The sequence below is a fragment of the Octopus bimaculoides genome, chromosome 1 (genome assembly GCF_046866305.1).
Source record: "Octopus bimaculoides isolate indiv1 chromosome 1, ASM4686630v1, whole genome shotgun sequence".
Lineage (NCBI taxonomy): Eukaryota > Metazoa > Mollusca > Cephalopoda > Octopoda > Octopodidae > Octopus > Octopus bimaculoides.
Window position 1 is genome coordinate 10,647,197 of NC_142928.1, and position 20,776 is coordinate 10,667,972.

Genomic DNA, 20,776 nt, shown 5'->3' on the forward strand with positions numbered 1-20,776 from the left:
AATAAATAACAAATAATAAATCGCACAAATTGAGGTCCGGTTTTTGCATATCAAAAAAACAAATTATTGCTGCACAAAATGTGAAAAGATTAAATGATTTCTACAATAATAGGAGTAAGGAAAATGAAAATAAATTATTAAATGACCAAAATGGCGAGAAAATCAACGATATTATGAGTTACACGATAAACGAAGGAAGGAAAATAACTCTAAGAGACTCCCCGCTATCATCTAAAGATATAAACATACTATCTATAAAAGAAAGAAGCAATAAGCATAATATTTACAACAAAATTGATGATATAAATATAATTATTGATAATATAGATATAAGTACAAATACTAACAGTAGCAACAACAAACATAAAAGAGAAAACAATAAAAAGTATTGGGATAAGCAAATAAAACATTGACAAAGAAGATAGTAACGAAAGTAGTAAACAAACTAACGTAATTTAATCTTCTGTTGATGGTAAAGACTCCAAACATAGAAAATAAATATAATGAGGATAACTCTGAAGGCATAGAATACAAGTACAACATTATTAGTAAAGAAACAGGGAGCACTATTAAAAATAAAACTTGCGGTTGTGCTGAAAGAAAACGATGTCCATTGAATTCTTTTTGTAGGGTAAAAGGAGTTATTTATGGGTGTAAGGTTATATCTTAGGGACAGGATTACTACTATATAGGTTCTACGGAAAATTATATAAAAAGAAGGATAACTAATCATGAAATCGATTTTAGGGGTAGACAATAAGAGGCTAGCACCAGTCTAAGTAAACTAATTTGGTCGATTAAAGATAAAAATAATGACTATAAACTTACGTTGGAAATAACTAACCGAGCAAAATCTTAGAGCATTGGGGAAAAAAAGCTGTGAAGTTTGTGTTGAAGAAATTTACCAGATTCTTAAATCAAAATGCAAATTAATCAACAAGAGGGAAAGAGGACTCAGTTGGGTTCATAAAGTTAAATATACATTCAATAAATTTAAATAGATACGGTTAAAATAAATAATACCTATGAATCGTGCATCTATACTATGAATTAAATAGACCAATATATATGTATGAACCCAACCTATCAACTAATATATTTGAATAAATAATTATGTTTGCTTGTAACTAATTTAAATTTTACAAAAGAATAAGTATATAATAGTGTGGATATGAAGTAAACAAATAAAGTAACAATTAGGTACAAACCTAGATTTATTTTATCAATAAAGCGCAAGAGTGGCTGTGTGGTAAGAAGCTTGCTTCCCAATCACATGGTTCCGGATTCAGTCCCACTGCGTGGGACCTTAGGTAAGTGTCTTCTACTATACCCTCGGGCCGACCAAAGCTTTGTGAGTGGATTTGGTAGATGGAAACTGAAAGTAGCCCATCGTATATATATATATATATATATATATATATATATATATATATATATATATATATATGTATGTATGTATTTGTGCAACTGTGTTTGTCTACCCACCATCGCTTGACAACCGATGTTGGTGTGTTTATGTCCCCGTACCTCAGCGGTTCGGCAAAAGAGACCGATAGAATCAGTACTGTGCTTACAAAGAATAAGTCCTGGGGTCGATTTGTTCGACTAAAGGCGATGCCCCAGCATGGCCACAGTCAAAATGACTGAAACAAGTAAAAGAATAAAAGAATAAGCGCGTAGCGGAATATGTTATGAACATGGTGAATAGTATGAAAAGTAGGGGCGGGCTTGTAAGCCTAAATAGTTTATCAATTTGGCCAAATAACTGGAGCATAGGGAGGCATACAATACACAAAATATTGTACTTTTTGGCAGCTAATACCGAAAAAGCATCCAATCGGTTTGCACAACATTACTAATTGGCTAGGCGAAACGCGCTTAAGTTATACGAGGCTTAAAAATACCTATTACGTTTCCTGCGCTTCTTATTACTACACACACACGCGCACATTTATGTGTAAGTGTGTATATCTATGTATACACACACAGACATACACACATATATAGTGTACAGTTCCATTATGGCTGCATTGACAATAAAGTTATATATATATATATATATATATATATATATATATATATATATATATATATAACTTGGGCGCAGGAGTGGCTGCGTGACAACTTAGGTAAGTGTTTTCTACTATAGCCTCGGGCCGACTAAAGCCTTGTGAGTGGATTTGGTAGAAGGAAACTGAAAGAAGTGCCTATATACATATAGGCACTAGACAAGTGCTTGTGGAACGATCTCGTCGCTCTACGCGCATCTCGGACAGGCTTGGATGAGGGCACTTTCGAACCTATAGAGTTTGTTTCAAGTTGGTAATGTCCCGTGATAGCACTTCTTGTCCAAGGATTTCTGGAAGTTATCCATGGGCCCCAGATCGAAAGTCGTACAAAACCAAACACCTCGTTCATTCTCAGCGACTCCCAGAATATTACCGTGAATATTTTCTCTCCATTAGCCCTCTATACAATGCAAATGTGGAATTTCCGCCGACTGCATTGCTCTAATGGTGGAGGACTGTGAGCAACTGCCGATATTTTACATACCAATCGTTTTGTTTTGGTCTTCGCTTGGCTCAGAACTGCAGTTCCGTCAAATAGACGAGATGCAGAAAAACTAGCCAGATAACCAGTGACCACATCTAGTCACCATCCAGGATTCGCTGAGGATGTCGCAATCTCAGCGCATATTTCAACATTATCAATAAGTTATCACCCAGTCATGCACGCAGCGGGTGTTGACAGCCGATTGGACCCTCTAAACGGTAGAACACATTCCTACCACAAAAAGTGGCAGAGAAGCCGCCCCAGTCTGACCAGGCGTGAATTGAAGCAAAGCTTGGTGATAAGACGGTAAAAGATTATGGAGGCAACGTCGTCAGAATCGCTACCGTGCAGGGAAATATTTAACGGCATTTCGTCCGATTTTATGTTCTGAGTTCAAATTCCTCCGGGTCGACTTTATCTTTCATCATTTTGGGGTCGGTAAAATATGCGCCAGTTGAGTACTGGCGTCGATTTAGTAGGCTTACCACCTCCCTCAAAATTGCTGGCCTTGTGCTAAAATCTGAGACCAATGTAGGCGTTCTCTACCTCTGTCCAATCCTTCAGGGATAGCTTCCTCTTCCGTATTTTAGTGGGTGTTTTCAGCCTTTCGCAACAATGTTTGTAGCTGGCTTTTGATGGAGATATTAAAACACTGTAGGCAATATGATCAGCCACTCGTCCTGAATAGTCAAACGAAATGCCGTTGTTGTTGTTGTTGCACATATCTGCTCCAGATCAAGTAATATGCGCTCATCATTGTCCGCCAAAGACCGAACTGTGTCCCATCTAATAGCTTTTGTTCTTTCCAGTCTTAGAACGACTGCTTTAAAGCACGAAAGAGCTCTATCAATGTAGTTTTCATGCTTCGCATTGAAGAGATGATCGAGGGTCAATGTTGTGCATCTTCAAGGTTTGAAGTCTCGTGTTTCAGAAATCCTGATTTCGGTGACAGCATACCACTGTTCTTCTCTCTCTTTGCTCTGGGGTCAACTGTGGTACCGTGAGTGTGTTAATGCGTTTCACTACTACTTGTTCCAGATGGTTTTTGTCCAATGTTTTTTTGTCCTATTCTTTCGTCCAATGATAAAAAAATGAAATGCTTCCACAGTACTGGCAAAGGAGCCACTTTTTGTAATACTTCCGATACACTGCGTTTTTAGCATGCTGGGGAACTGCTTAGCGATAATTCGTCTGTCTTTACGTTCTGAGTTCAAATTCCGCCGAGGTCGACTTTGTCTTTCATCCTTTCGGGGTCGATAAATTAATTTACCAGTTGCGTACTGGGGTCGATCTAATCGACTGGCCCCCTTCCCCAAAATTTCGGGCCTTGTGCCTAGAATAGAAAAGTATATACAAGCGTGTGTATCTGGCGCGGTTTGGTAGGAGAGACAATAAATAGTTCGTGGAAAAGAAAAAGAAAGAAGAAAAATAGTTAAAATCATTCTTTTACTAACACTTGTCGAGGAGAGGCTGGAAGAGGTTATTCAAGCTTATAAACTCTTTTACTCTTTTACATGTTTCAGTCATTGGACTGCGGCCATGCTCGAGCACCGCCTTTTTAGTCGAGCAAATCGATCCCGGGACTTATTCTTTGTAAGCCTAGTACTTATTCTATCGGTCTTTATTGCCGAACCGCTAGGTGACGGGGACATAAATACACCAGCATCGGTTGTCAAGCAATGCTAGGGAGACAAACACAGACACACAAACACACACACACACACACACACACACACACACACACACACACACACACACACACACACACACACAAACACACACACACGTGTATATATATATATATACGTATATACGACGGTCTTCTTTCAGTATACGTCTACCAAATCCACTCACAAGGCTTTGGTCGGCCCAAGGCTGTAGTAGAAGACATCTACCCAAGGTGCCACACAGTGGGACTGAACCCGGAACCATGTGGTTGGTAAGCAAGCTACTTACCACACAGCCACTCCTGCGCCTATATGTTGATTGTTCCTAGGACTTAAACTTAAGGTTGATGATAAATTTGTGAAGTGAATATGGCCATACTAATTTCATCAAAATTTCAAAATGCCGATTTTATTGCCACGTTTCTTTACCTTTGTTTGCATTAAATACACTCTAGAGTTTATCTGTAGAATGCAGTAGATAAGTTAAGTGCTAGATGATGCCTCGAATTTGATTAACCAAATGATTACGTAATTATATATATGGGTCATGAAGTTGTAAATATGTATGTACATGTGTACATTTAAAACTGTACGTGTTTGAATGCAAAAAAAACTTTGTGAGTTTGAATGAAAGATGTATGTAAGTTGCACTTTCAAAAGCTCGTGTCGATTATACTCTTCAAAAATGAAATTTCAAAATGTTAAAGATTACGGGTGGTGTTTCTCTACTTTAGCGTAACCCTTTTATTTTTTAATTGCGATGTCAAAATTACACAATTTATAAAAATTATCGAGAGAAGTAAATGTTCTTCTCTACTCTAGGAACAAGGCCCGAAATTTTTATTTGGTGTGTGGGACTAGTCGTTTAGATCGAACCAGTACGCAACTGGTACTTAATTTATCGGCCCCGAAAGGGTGAAAGGCAAAGTCGACCTCGGCGGAATTTGAATTCAGAACGTAAAGACGAAAATGCTCCGTGAAGCATTTTACCCGGCGTGCAAACGTTTTTGCCAGCTCGCCGAGAAGTAAATATTGTTGCAATTTATTAAACGTTATATGACTTATGAATTCATACAGTTCTGTCACAATAATTATGCATGTGCGCGCGCGAGAGCACGTGTGTGTGTAATATTATAACTTTTTTAGGTTAATAAACTAACTTTCTAAGGCGGCGAGCTGGCAGAAACGTTAGCACGCTGGGCGAAATGCTTAGCCGTATTTCGTCTGCCGTTTCGTTCTGAGTTCAAATTCCGCCGAGGTCTTGTAAATTAACGGTCAGCCAAAGAAATCACCAGAATAAGTGCTGGCTTTAATAAACACACACATACTTACTGATATACATGCATACAATTATATACATATAATGTGTGTGTTTACTCGTATATTGCTTGTTTCAGTCAATACAGTGCAGCCATGCTGGGACACCGCTGTCAAGAACTTTTAGTTGAATAAATCGACCCCAGTACCTATTTTTTAAGCCTAGTACTTATTCTATCGGTCTCTTTTTTGCCGAACCGCTAAGTTACGGGAACGTAAACACACCAGCATCGGCTGTCAAGCGATGTTGCGGGGACAAACACAGACACACAAACATATACACACATACATACATACATATATCTATATATATATATATATATATATATATACATATATATATATATATATATATATATATATATATATATACAACGGGCTTCTTTCAGTTTCCGTCTACCAAATCCACTCACAAGGCTTTAGTCGGCCCGAGGCTATAGTAGAAGACACTTGCCTAAGGTGCCACGCAGTGGGACTGAACCCAGAAGCATGTGGTTGGTAAGCAAACTACTTACCACACCGCCACTCGTGCGCCTATACATACATACATACATACATACATACATATATATATATATATATATATATATATATATATATATATATATATATATATATATATATATATATATATATATATATATATATATATATATATATATATATATATATAATGGAATCTCTCGTTGAAGACGACATATGAGCGTTCAGCTGATACCAGATGACTTGCACAGATGATTTGTTTATAGTGATCAGGTGTATGTGCTCTGCTTGTTAGCTCACTTTCTGCATCAAATCGATGTTGTTTGAACAGGTTTTCGGTATGTCACGCCTCAGGTGTCGAAGTGATCTCAGAGCAATGTGAATTGGAGTGTTTTTGCTCAAGAAAAACACAACTCACCGCCTAGCAACTGAAACCACGATCTCGCTATCGTGAGTGCAGCACCCTAACCACTAGGCTATGCGCCCTTATACAAAAGGCAGTGAGCTGGCAGAAACATTAGCACGCCGGGCGAAATGCTTAGCGGTACTTCGTCTGCCGTTACGTTCTGAGTTCAAATTCCGCCGGGGTTGATTTTGCTTTTCATCCTTTCGGGGTCGATAAATTAAGTACCAGTTACGCCCTGGGGTCGATGCAATCGACTTAATCCCTTTGTCTGTCCTTGTTTGTCCCCTCTGTGTTTAGCCCCTTGTGGGCAATAAAGAAATAAACCCTTGTACACACACACATACACTGACATACACATATATACACATAGAGAATGAGAGAGATAAAAAAGGGGAGAGAGAGATGTTGGAGTGGGTAAATAACAGGTGAGAAAACTAGAACCGGAGATGAATGTGACAGCGAGGTGGGTGATATAATGATAAAGACTAAAGAGTGAAGGAAGAAATTGAAAAGTTGATTCATCCAACTTCATACCATTGGTTTATTTGAGTTATTTCCCTTAGCTCACTTCCTTTTAATTACGAGAAGGTTGTTGTCGTTGTTGTTGGTATAGTTGTTTAACCATAGGTCTTATCAACTAAGCCTATCATCAAATACGTTCCAGTTATGATCATCCAGTCATTTTTTACATATATCTTATAACTATCGATGAGATTTGGTTGCAATTTCTTGCAGACATGCTGACCACATAGAGTCAGATTGTTGAATAATGTTGTGTAAAAAGAAAAAAATGAGAGAAGAAAGAATTTCACCTGATTTGGATTAGAAATAATCCCGGCTTCAAGCGGATCACATCGTTTTGTCTTGAAATACGCAAATGCTAGCAAGCCCTGAAAAATAGCTAACCCTGTCGTCAAAGCATAAAAAGGACCAGCCAGCATCAGCACCCTATAAAAAGGAACAAAAAAATCTGTTAAAGAAAAATCCGGGATCCACAAAAACCGGTGATTTTCAGCGTAGGTGACATTTAGTCAATAGGGCAGTTAATGGACGAGTCTTCAAAATTCATTTATTGAGAGAGATCTGACTCTTATTTATATCTCTGTAATGGATGCCCTCTCTCTGGGGGTTTTACAGTATGCTTGCTTACGACCAAGTACGTAAGCAAACCAGAAATATATATTAAATACATATATTCAAACATACTGCTTTTGCATGTTTTATTATTTTATGTATTTATTTTTATTCTTTTCTACTCTAGGCACAAGGCTCGAAATTTTGGGGGAGGGGGCCGGTCGATTAGATCGGAACCAGTGCGCAACTGGTACTTAATTTATCGACCCCGAAAGGATGAAAGGCAAAGTCGACCTCGGCGGAATTTAAACTCAGAACATAAAAACAGACGACACACCACTAAGCATTTCGCCCTTCTTTTATTTATTTATTTATTTATTTATTTATTTATTAACTTTTATAGGATTTTGTTTCTGTTTCGTTCTTTTGTATATTATCTTATTTTCGAAATTGTAAAGGAATGCCAAGATTATTCGTTTCAGGTTTCAGTAATTATGTATTCCGGACAATATCAAATTCATCCGCTTTGAAAACAATAGAATGTATTTTAAGAGAGTATATGGCTGCTATTTCAAGCAGGACAAAGAACCACTTCGAGGTTCCCTTCACTCGCTGTTGTTTTTTTTAGCCCCAGATCAGCCTGGATCGAGCCGACCATTCCAAAACATTTTCAGAAATTAGGACAGGGAGTGGAGGATCTCGCTGTTATTTCCAGCAAGCAGAGCAACCATACAAAGATTTAACTCATATGAAGACTTATTTATAGTGTGTCCTTGACATACACAAGCATACCTCAACTTGCACCACAAATGGAAAAAAAATTAAACCTCAACTTCAGTTGATTAATTCGCCATTAAGTCGAACTCAGCGAAGCATTTAAAAGCATAGAAATTTTTACAAAACACCTAAAAAACAATACGTAAGTGGGAAATCAAATAACATGCATGTAAAAATATGTGTAAGCCATTTGTTAAAACATATATATGCTAATAAAGTCTTTAAAATGTTTTTCTTTTTTATACACATACACGCACACGCACACACACACATACACACGCACACATACAAAAATAGGAAGGGCATCCAGCTGTAGAAACTCTGCCAGATTGGAGCCTGGTGTTGCCATCCGGTTTCACCAGTCCTCAGTCAAATCGTCCAACCCATGCTAGCATGGAAAGCGGACGTTAAACGATGATGATGATGATGATGATGATATATATATATATATATATATATATATATATATATATAGCATGTCCTCGGTCAAATGAGTGAAAAAAGTAAAAGTATAAAAGAATGTATAAAAGATTTTTGCCAACATAATATGGCAGTCCTGGTTTAGGACGAATGTTGCTGTAGACATCGTCTCCAGCTAGCTATACGACACAATCTGTGTCCTTATATTTTCGAATAAGGGAATCTAGCACCCCCACTCAGTTCAAAACAATATCGGAAATCGTGATACACAGATATTGTTTTGAGCTGAGTGGGGGTGCTAGATTCCCTTGTTCGAAAATATAAGGACACAGATCGTGTCGTATAGCCAGCTAGAGACGATGCCTCCCGGGGCTAAATTACAGCAACATTCGTCCTAAACCAGGATTGCTATGTTATGTTGGCAAAAATCTTTACTTCAAAGTACTGTTGCTGAATATCTCTCGTTGTGAGATTTAAAAAATAGTAATTTTCTAAAGTGAGGGTTTCTTTTTAATTTTACTGGTACTTACTACCTCCTTACCTCGTTGCTGTAAGTTAATCTCCCCTACTTTGAATTAATAGAATGCTGAATTCATGTATTTGTCAGTTGATAGTACCTTACCATCTTTTTCAAAGTAAAAGACCCATTAAACAATGTGGATCTTACATTATCCCTTAAAAAGACAAGATGGACATCACGCGAACGCCCTTGATTATAACTATACTCAATTAGTTCAGTCCTGATTTAGTCTGTTATAATCAACTCTGTTATGGAATTTATCAAGCATCGTATTCTACACTTTCTTACTCCGAAGGCTTTGATTAAATTTTTTTACATTTTATGGGTTTTATAGAATAGGTTAATGAATTTAAAATGAATTTAAGAGAGAAAGATAAACGCTTACCATGCAGCTGTTCTCGGTGTTTTAGCAACAGTAATTCTTTGAAATGATGACTGGTTAAATACAGTTCCAAATGCATAAAGCAGGTATCCAAACATCAAGTTGAAGACGGTATGACGGGTGAAAGGATCAAAGCGAAAGCTTAAGACACAGAAAATAGATTGGAAATGTAATGAAGATAAGTGTGAACACACAGGTGAACATATAGACACAAAACTGCTGCATAAGGTTTTAAAGCAAATATCTTGATAGAAAGATAGAAAGATAGATAAATAGAGAGAGAGAGAGAGAGAGAGAGAGAGAGAGAGAGAGAGAGAGAGAGAGAGAGAGAGAAGACAGACAAACAGACAGACAAACAGACAGACAAACAGACAGACAGACAGGTAGATAGATAGATAGATAGATAGATAGATAGATAGATAGATAGATAGATACATTTCTTTTATTAGCCACACAGGGCTCAACAAAGATGGGATAAATACAATGTAAAGCTTTTCTTTTTGGGAGGGGTAAGAAGGAAAAAAAAAAAAGTAGGGGTGTGTCGATCAAAAGGGATCGTAGGAAGGAAAAAAGGGAAGGGGGGAGTTCGATGAAAAGGGATCGAAAAAAAGCGATCAATAGGGATCGTGTATCACAGTAATGTTCTCGTGTAAAAAGAGGGGAGGACAGTTTAGGTTTAACCATGGAAAGAAAAGCCTACGGAAAAGACCACGGTAACCTTGGTCAACATTATCATTGAAGAAACTATAACAGTAAGTAACTCTCTTTTGCCTTTTTGTTGTTTTTTTCTGGATTTTTTTCTAGTTCATAGGGTAGATAGATAGATAGATAGATAGATAGATAGATAGATAGATAGAGTTTAATAATTTCCCTATACCTACTCCAAGTCTAGTCTTTGGTTGTCTCTTGAGATTTCCCAAACATCTTTAAGGTTGCCTACTTCGTTGATACCCTTCAAAAAATAAATATAAAAAAGATGTTTTAAATCTTAAAACTGTTGTTAACCAAAATCGATTTGTTTACGTAAACGTTGTAGTCAAAGTATGCGTGCGTGTGTGTGTTTGCTTCTGTGTGTGAGTAAGTGTATGTATATGTATGTGGTTGTGTGGTAAGAAGCTTGCTTCCCAACTACATGGTCCCGGGTTCAGTCCCACTGCATGACACCGTGAACAAATGTCTTCTACTAGCCTCGGGCCGACCAAAGCCTTGTGAGTGGATCTGATAGAAAGGTTTGTGTATCTGTGTTTGTCCACCCACCATCGCATGACAATCGATGCTGGTGTGTTTACGTCCCCGTAAGCTAGCAGTTCGGCAACAACGGCTGATCGAGTGAGTACTAGGCTTAGAAAAGATAAGTCGATTTGCTCGACTAAATGCCGTACTCCAGCATGGCTGCAGTCAAATGACTGAAACAAGTAAAAGAGTAAAAGAATATATATATATATATATATATATATATATATATATATATATATATATATATATATATATATATATATATATATATATATATATATATATATATATATATATATATATATATATATATATATATATATATATATATATATATATATATATATATATATATATATATATATATATATATATATATATATACACTTTAGACTGCAGCCATGCTTGTTCACCGCCTTGAAAAATATTTTATCGAACGAATCAACCTCATTACTTCTTATTTTAAGCCTGGATATTAAAGTTACGGGAAATAAACACAGACACAAACACACACACACACACATAGTTATACAATATTTATAGATAACGAGCTTCTTTCAGTTTCCGTCTACCAAATCCACTCATAAGGTTTTGATCTACCCGAAGCTATAGTAGAAGATTTGTGCCTAAGATTCCGCGCAGTGAGATTGAACACGGAGCCTTGTGGTTGGAATGCAAACTTCTTACACTGCGCCTCTCTCTCTCTCTCTCTCTCTCTCTCTCTCTCTCTCTCTCTCTCTCTCTCTCTCTCTCTCTCTTCTCCCTCCCTCCCTCTCTCCCATTATATATATTATATATATCCGGTCATCCCGTAAGTTCTGTCCGATTTTACTTTTTTTTTAATTGAATGAGATTTAATAGTATTTTAGAATGTCTAATGGAATTAAAAATTATTTTTATGCATTTGTGTACATTTAAACTAATTAAATATTATTTCACAGATTAATAGAATTAAAATTTCTTTGATTAAAACCCTTTCTAACATGGAAGTATCCAAATAGCATTTGAAGCACATAATGCTTTATGAGTACAAAAAAGAAATCTCTGCAGCCGAAGCCACTCGAAACATAACTCAGCTTATGGGAAAGAATGCTTGAATGAAAGAACTTGCAGAAGATGGTTTGCAAAATTCAGAAGTGGAGACTTCAGCCTTGAAGATGAAGATCGAACAGGACGTCCATGTTAGAAAGGGTTTTAATCAAAGAAATTCTAATTCAATGATCTCGTTCTTCTTCCGCTCTATTTGTGCCACTGGTCTGGAGAAACCATTGCTCTTCAGGGCAGCTATAGTCAAATTATTTAGCGAATCGCCTTCTGCGATTTCCCAGGCAAGTAGGAACAATCCTATCTCTGTAGACTTCCTGTTTTTTTGTCATCTTCCTTGTGGTGTATGGCTGTGGTGGTGTGCAGTGAGTTTTTGAGTGCAATTATGGTGAGATCAGAGGTGTGATGGGAGAATGCGCGAAGGCGAGTGAGATGTTGGGTGGATGAGGAGGAAGCAAGCTGGGGGGGGGGGAGAAGAGACCAAAGGGGTGACGCGGGAGATATGAGGGGACAGACAGGAAAGTTGAGGCAGGGAAGGGGCAGAGAGGAGTTTGAGCGGGAAACAGAGATGAGGTCAGGGTTGGTATGAAGGGGAGAGGATGGGCAGGTAACAGTGGGAGGATTGTGTTGTAGGTGTGAGTGGATGGAGATAGGGGAGGGGGAATAAGTGAAAGTGAGAGAGGAGAAGAAAGAGAGAGGAAAAAAGATATATATATTTGGAGAAAGTGAGACAGGGCGAGAGAGACTAGATACACATTTACTTTAGTACAGAGAGGGAAGGGGAGGAGGAGGACGACGAGGAGGAGGACGAGGACGAGGAGGACGAGGACGAGGAGGACGAGGACGAGGAGGACGAGGACGAGGAGGACGAGGAGGAGGATGAAGATGACGACGACGAGGAGAAGGACGAGGAGGAGGACGAGGAGGAGGACGAGGAGGAGGACGAGGAGGAGGACGAGGAGGAGGACGAGGAGGAGGATGTATCGCTAGTGTCTGAGTGAGGTGTAAATGTCTTTGACAAAAGAACAAAGTGATGAAGAGAGAAAGAAATATATACATGCATATATATATATATATGTATATATATATATATATATATATATAGAGAGAGAGAGAGAGAGAGAGAGAGAGAGAGAGAGAGAGAGAGAGGGAATGAGAGAGGGGAGAGAGAGACTAGATACACATTGATTCTAGTATAAAGAGAGAATTTGGGATGTATCGTTTGTAAGTGAGAGAAGTAAATATATTTGTAAATAAGAGCAAAGTAATAATGAGAGAAAAGAAAGTGAAAGTTATATGAGATTTGTATATATATTCCAGCCTGGTTTGGTTTGTTTTTGTTTTGTAAGCTCCTCAAAGAAAACTGGATTATTCGAATACACATACACACACACATATACATGTATGTATGTATGTTTGTATATATGTGCGTGTATGTACGTGTATATACATATGTGTGTGTGTGTGTGTGTATCTACATACATATATACAATTACATATTTTGAATAGATACTTCTTAAATTACGGTTGTTATTTTGTTGTTTGGTTGTTTTTCACTTGTTTTTTTTTTTTGCTGTTGTTATGGTTCTAAAGGAACTAATGACTTGAGAATATGTTAGAAGAATACACTTGAATGGTTTTTTTGCTGCCAAATCTAATACCAAAGAGGAATTTAAACACAGTTGTTGATTCTTACGGAAAAGTAACACATTTTCTGTAATTTGAGCCCACAACTAAATGAATTATATATATAGTGCATGTATCAAATAATGTAGAGTCCTTAGAATGTCGATAAATTTCATTGACGTAAGCAGCGAAAAGTTTAACGTTTCAGAGTATCGTCTTTCATCAAAATCATGTAAGACAAGTGTGCTGTTGGTCTAGTTGATGACAGTCTGGATCCGCTCTATTGAAGAGAAAGAGCTTGGAATGCAGAACATCCCCTCTTTTGGATTAACTGTTGCCGACGCAGACTCTCATCAGTTTCATGTGGTCTTGGATTATGCCACATAGATTTAAATGGATTTGGGAATCTCTAAAGTAATTCTTGTAAGATTACTTTGAACCAATGAGGAAAGGCTATGCATCAAGCAATGAAGCAATGGTGAGGTTCGAATCTACAGCTGTTAGATTGTTAATCAGAAACTCTATCGATAAAACTAGCATTCTTGATATTTGGTACGCTTGCAGAATCATTAGCAAGTAGGACGAAATGCGATTCGATTGTATAAATGTTTTATTCGTTGAACAATATTTCGACAGTACGTCTGTCTTTGTCAAGTTTCACCTTTTGTTTTGAACTTGACAAAGACAGACGTACTGTCGAAATATTTTTCAACGAATAAAACATTTATACAATCGAATCGCGCTCTTCGTCTTGACTAATAATAATAATAATAATAATAATAATAATAATAATAATAATAATAATAATGAAAAAAAAATGCTTTCTAATTGATGTATCAATACCAGCAGATGACAACGTTTCTCTAAAAGAAATGGAAAAACTTTCAAAATACAAAGACCTGGAAATAGAGATAACTCGAATGTGGAATCTAAAAACAGAAACAATTCCTATCATAGTAGGTGCCTTAGGTATAATAAAAAAATATTCAGACAAATACATAACAAAAATAGCAGGACTTACAAATATATATAACATACAGAAAATTGCACTACTGGGTACTGCACACATTCTACGCAAAACACTTTCAATACAGTAAACATAAGAGCACCACAGCAAACCACAGCACATACCCAAGGCGCACAGAGCTGCGCTCGGTAGTGAAGTGAAAGCACGTTATAAAAATAAAACTACTGAATAATAATAATAATAATAATAATAATAATAATAATAATAATAATAATAATAATAATAATAATAATAATAATAATAACGGGCTGATTACTACCTAGCTCAGATACCAGGAAACCTCAAAATGGCTGAAGTTCAAAAGATAGTGCTCATGGGAACTGCCCAATATCCTACGTAAAATACTGTCTATGTGATCTCAAATTTTAAAGCAAACACATAATTTTCTTATGGTTTCTTAAACATTCACTAGAACAAAACTGTACAAATCCAAATATATGGTACCCTAGGCATAACACCTACATGAACTTCTAACTTGTTGTCTCTTGAGGTCTCTGGGTGAGACTTGGATCCAACTTGTACAAATGCAAAACAAAAGTCAAACATAAAATAATAATAATAATACTAACATCGAAAAATGCCTTAGGAATAAGAACCCAAGTTCGAAATTTCCTCAGGACACCTGAAGAAGGCTGGAGAGTACATCAGCCGAATCGTTATGTTAACAACAAAGAAGATGAGGACAAATATCCGTCAAATGTAAATAATGTACATAATTTCTCGTTTCTCAAATATAGAACTCACTACATAGGCTTCCCCACTTTTAATCCTAAACGAGAATCGTGTTTCACAATGAATTCTAAAAACAAAAACGTTATTAATGATGAATGACAAACAATAGACAATCACGAGGTGAAAATATTTAAAACATAACTATTTTCCACTTCATCATTTGGAAGCACTTCACTTAAATATTCATCTCATAACGATATTTAATATGTTATCACTCAACGGGTAGGAAACTCATTCAGCTAAGCACGTAGCAACGGTAACTAGATAGAGATGCAGAGATGCAGTGATAAGAAATAGAACATAATAAGCAATAGCTTTAAAGTGCCAAAACGTACATAAATAGATCAAGAACCAAGTGGCTAAATAATAATAATAATTTATAATATAATCTATAGGTATCAGCACACACACGCACACACATGTGTGTATATATATATATATATATATATATATATATATACATATACATACATATACAAACACACACACACACACACATATGGTATAGAAGAGCTGGGGGGCATTGATCCTGGAGAAAAGTTGATGGGTGACGAGGAACTGCGAGTCGCTGTTTGCGTCTTCGGCGTCTATTCTCTGCCTCTTAACGCCTTGACGTCTATTATTAACATCAGGTCTGTTCCCTCGACGATGGCAGGCCACCACTTTGGTTGGTCCTTGGAGATAGTTTCCCAGGTATTTGGGTCGATGGAGCATCGAAGGAGGGTCGCCTTATGCTGGTCTCAGAAACGGAATTTGGGACACATCATACGGATACCTCAAACGCGCCTTCCTCCTCAATAAACACACACACATACGCACACACACACACAAACATACCAAAACACATACATGCGCGTGCACACACACACACACACACACACACACACACACACACACACACACACACACACACACACACACACACACCACACAATATTATACATCCATTAAGGCGGCGAGCTGGCAGAAACGTTAGCGCTCCGGGCGAAATGCTTAGCGGTATTTCGTCTGCCGTTACGTTCTGAGTTCAAATTCTGCGAGGTCGACTTTGCCTTTCATCCTTTCGGAGTCGATAAATTAAGTACCAGTTACGCACTGGGTTCGATGTAATCGACTTAATCCCTTTGTCTGTCCTTGTTTGTCCCCTCTATGTTTATCACCTTGTGGGCAATAAAGAAATAAGAAACGTTAACACGCCGAACGAAATGCTTAGCGGTATTTCGTCTGTCTTTACGTTCTAAGTTAAAATTCCGCCGAGGTCGACTTTGCCTTTCATCCTTTCGGGGTCGATAAATTAAGTACCATTTGCATACTGGGGTCGATCTAATCAACTGAACCCTTCCCCAAAAATTTCGGGCCTTGTGCAGTACTGTTTCTACTTCGCGTATTTTCACCTATCACAGGGGTGGGGTTTGGAGTGTAACACCCGCGATAGTAGAGAGGTTACTGTATATGAAAAATCGCGCTTCTGAATTAAGAATGAGAGTCCCAAAACCATCTTGAAACAGAAACACTGGCAAAACGATACAAGGCCAGAAGTAGTTTCAGTGAGATTCTTGTACATATGGAGATACCCCAACTGAAAGATACGTATAGCTTTCGGTAGTGGAAGCAAAACTCTTATTTGAAGGTTGATTCTTTGGGATGAATCACATGTGATTGTTTAAAAAAGGTTAGAACGATAAAGCTAAAACGTATTTGAAGCAATGGACAACAGTCGAAATATCATAATGGACGAATAAATAAGCATCCTTAAAGTGAAACAACACATTGGTTGGTAAACAAAGGTATCAACAAATAGAAGAGAGAGAAGGGAACATCACCTTTCAAGTAACTCAGAATAGGTAAAGGTAAGCTTGCCAGAGTTTAATGCAGTTTAAATATAGAGATTAAGATTGTTTGGTATTGGATATTCATCACGTACAATGTTCCTAGTCAATTTAACCATCGTTGCAGGTGGACAGTGGAAATAAATAAATAGACAAAATCTCTTCCCTTTTATAAAAAGATTTAAAAAGTATGGAAGGCCCTACGTACAAAAAAAACTATGTCTCTTTAGGTCCATTTACGCGGGAGCTCTGAGCAAAATTTTCAGTGCATGACCATCCTTGGGACATAAGTAATGTGTGTAAAGTTTGATGAAAAGTGGTTGAGAATTGTGGAAATGTATGCGTTCAGTGTTCCTATTCAATTTAATCACCGTCGCTGGTGGACAGTGGAAATACACAGAATACTTTCACTTTTATAGAAAGATTAAAAAGGTATGGAAGATTCTATATACAAAAAACTATATCCATTTAGGTCCATTTACGCAGGAGCTCTGGGCAAAATGTTATAGTGCATAACCATACCTGGGGCATAAGTAATGTGTGTGTAAAGTCTAGCAAAAATCAGTTGAGGATTGTGGAAATGTATGTGTTAGTCATTCTACACACACATACGGTGATTTATATATACTAGATATATATATATGTATATGTGTATGTGTATATGTATATGTGTATATGTATATGTGTATGAGACAGAGAGAGAGAGAGAGAGAGAGAGAGAAAGGGAGGGAGAGAGAGATACACATATATACATTTATATATACATATATATGCATATGTGTGTGCATGTTTTGTGTATGCGCATGCGTTTGTATTGTTTACGTATATATCAATTACGAACGTGTTTAGAAGGAGTTAAGCAGGAGCAAATAGCAACTTGCTAATAGTGAGATGAGAACATTCATTTGATGAAACATATACACTTGAAAGAAAAAATCAGTAACTGTATACTTGCTTTAATTATGGCGACAAGCAAACAAAAGTACATGACAAAACTTTGAAACACGTCAGTCCAGATAACAGCTCTCAAGCCACCCTGAAAAAGATTAAATGCTAAATATTATACAAATATTATACATGATCATCAGGTCACATGTCATAACATAGATGTCAGAATAAGAATCTCGTACATGCTAGTGCTGTTTCCGACAACACTTTAAATGGCAATGTCATAATACAAGATATCAGTATTGACGCAGACATGTACGCACACCTAGGCACAAGCACACGCGCACACACGCACACACATACACGCATACATATATATATTTACATATATATATATGCATCTATATATAATATATATATATATATATATATATATATATATATATATATATATATATATATATATATATATATATATATATATATATAAAGGTTATGAAGGGTTTCGTTTACTGGTGATCTAGATGAGTAAGTGCTATAATTGGTCATCCGATGTTCCAAGTTCACAGCTGAGGCCGGAGCTAGGGAACCGTTGTAGGCTTCTGAGTTAGCAGGCATATATTAGAGACAAAGGACATCAAAGCCAAAGTAGAATAAGTATCTCAAGTCATTTATAATAATTTAATTAAGTTAAGGTTAATTTGACTAAGGTTAAAATTAAATTATTATAAATGCCTTAAGACACTCGTTTTACTTCGGTTTTGTTTCCTTTTCCTCTAATATGTGTATGTATATATATATATTGTTGTACTTGGGGATGGTCATATTGCCAGTTTAGCCAATAAAAACACACGCACTGTATATTTGGTGTTAATTTGCTTCAGCTTTATATTACATTAATCTTAATCTTATTTCGGCCAGAGTTCTTTCGTCACACTTGTGTGACCTCATCAGTGGTCCTTTGTTTCCTTCCTTCTTATGTGTGTCTCACCTTGCTAACTATCAGCCATTTTGTATTTTGTATTCCTATTGTATGTGTCTACGCATGCGTGTCTTTCAATGTGTCTGTGTCTTTTGTAAGTGCATGTGTGTATGGGGAGTGTCTGTATCACCTATATACTCTGTTAATACGTGTTCGTTTGTATTTGTTTTTATTTATTTATTTGTTCATGTGTGTGTGTGTGTGTGTGTGTGTGTGTTTTTGTGTTTAATTAAAAAAACACACACACACAATGAACTGTTGAAACATACGCAAAAAATAGACAAAGAATCGTTCATTTATGATCTCCCCTTGATCAGACCGGTCGACGTAACGGAGCATCTTTTGGTAGAAGCTATCGCAGTGTTCAAGAGCTATTTCATCGAACTTTTCAGATATCAATTGGAAAAGATCCGGCTCGTTCTTTGCCTCGCCTTGGATAACCGAGCGTTTCGAAACGGAGAAAAAGAGTTAAACTACTCGTTTTAACTCTTTTTTTTTTTTTTTTTTTTTTTTCAAGGCTTGAGTACCAATTTCGAGAAACTAGCTTCGAATCGATTTGTGGTCATCGAATATTCTTTCGAGGATGAAGACTCCTACTTTCTACCGTTTGCAACGGTTTTGCTATGGAATGGTGAAACTATTTTTTTCATTTTCTGAAAAAGTGACGTTTTGGACTTATGACACTTTTACATAATAGCAACGATAACTAAATAAATAAATAAAAAAATAAAAAATAAAAAAAATATATATATATTATATTCCTGCAGAACCAATGTGGGGTGTATATTCCATATTCTATACCCCACATTGGTTCTGCAGGAATATAAATAAAAAATAAAAAAACAGACAGTGTTGGAACTCTTTTAAACAAAATAATATATATATATATATATATATATATATATATATATATATATATATATATATATATATATATGTATATATATATATATATATATATATATATATATATATATATATATATATATATATATATATATATATATATATATATATATATATATATATATATATTATTTTGTTTAAAAGAGTTCCAACACTGTCTGTTTTTTATTTTTTATTTATATTCCTGCAGAACCAATATGGAATATACACCCCACATTGGTTCTGCAGGAATATAAATAAAACATAAAAAACAGACAGTGTTGGAACTCTTTTAAACAAAATAATATATTCCTCTATACACAATCATACAAAAAAAAACCCTTTTTTGTATTTATTTTTACTCGCATATATATATATATATATATATATATATATATATATATATATATATATATATATATATGCATGTATGCATGTATGTACGTATGTATGTATGTATGTATATGAGAGTGTGTGTGTGCGTGTGCGTGCGTGCGTGTGTGTATACAAACAGTGGGTGGGCAGGCGCAATATGGCCAAATGAGTAATAAGTTCGCTTCGTAATCATGAGGAGCTGGATTGGATCCCAGAGCGTATAATTTTGAGTAAATATCATTTTCCATAGCCTCGGGTCAATCCATACCTTATGAGTGTAAATTGGGAGACGGAATCTGAATGGATTGTGTCTTTAATTTAGTTAATCGCACAAATAAGACGGTGAGCTAGCAGAATCGTTAGCACACAGGGCGAAATGCTTAACGGCATTTTGTCCATCTTTACGTTTTGAGTTCAAATCCCGCCGAGGTCGACTTTGTCTTTCATCCTTTCCTCTCTTGTTCTATGTTATTACGTTTACAGAAAGTGTAAAGAACGTCGTCCCTATATAGAATGCCATCTATTTCAGGGAACTCCCTTTAAATGCAATATA

At 36.4% G+C, this 20,776-nt stretch overlaps 1 protein-coding gene across 1 annotated transcript in view; it reads right to left on the reverse strand.

Annotated features, from left to right (window-relative positions):
- Window positions 1-20,776, reverse strand: part of LOC106878510 (sodium-dependent multivitamin transporter) — a 93,523-nt gene that overhangs the window by 16,745 nt on the left and 56,002 nt on the right. Inside the window, exons 6-9 of the mRNA XM_089348488.1 lie at window positions 18,049-18,129; window positions 10,481-10,551; window positions 9,603-9,740; window positions 7,239-7,374 (exon numbers count right to left, since the gene is read on the reverse strand). Of these exons, the coding sequence (XP_089204614.1) occupies window positions 7,239-7,374; window positions 9,603-9,740; window positions 10,481-10,551; window positions 18,049-18,129 (426 nt within the window). The remainder of the gene's footprint in view (window positions 1-7,238; window positions 7,375-9,602; window positions 9,741-10,480; window positions 10,552-18,048; window positions 18,130-20,776) is intronic.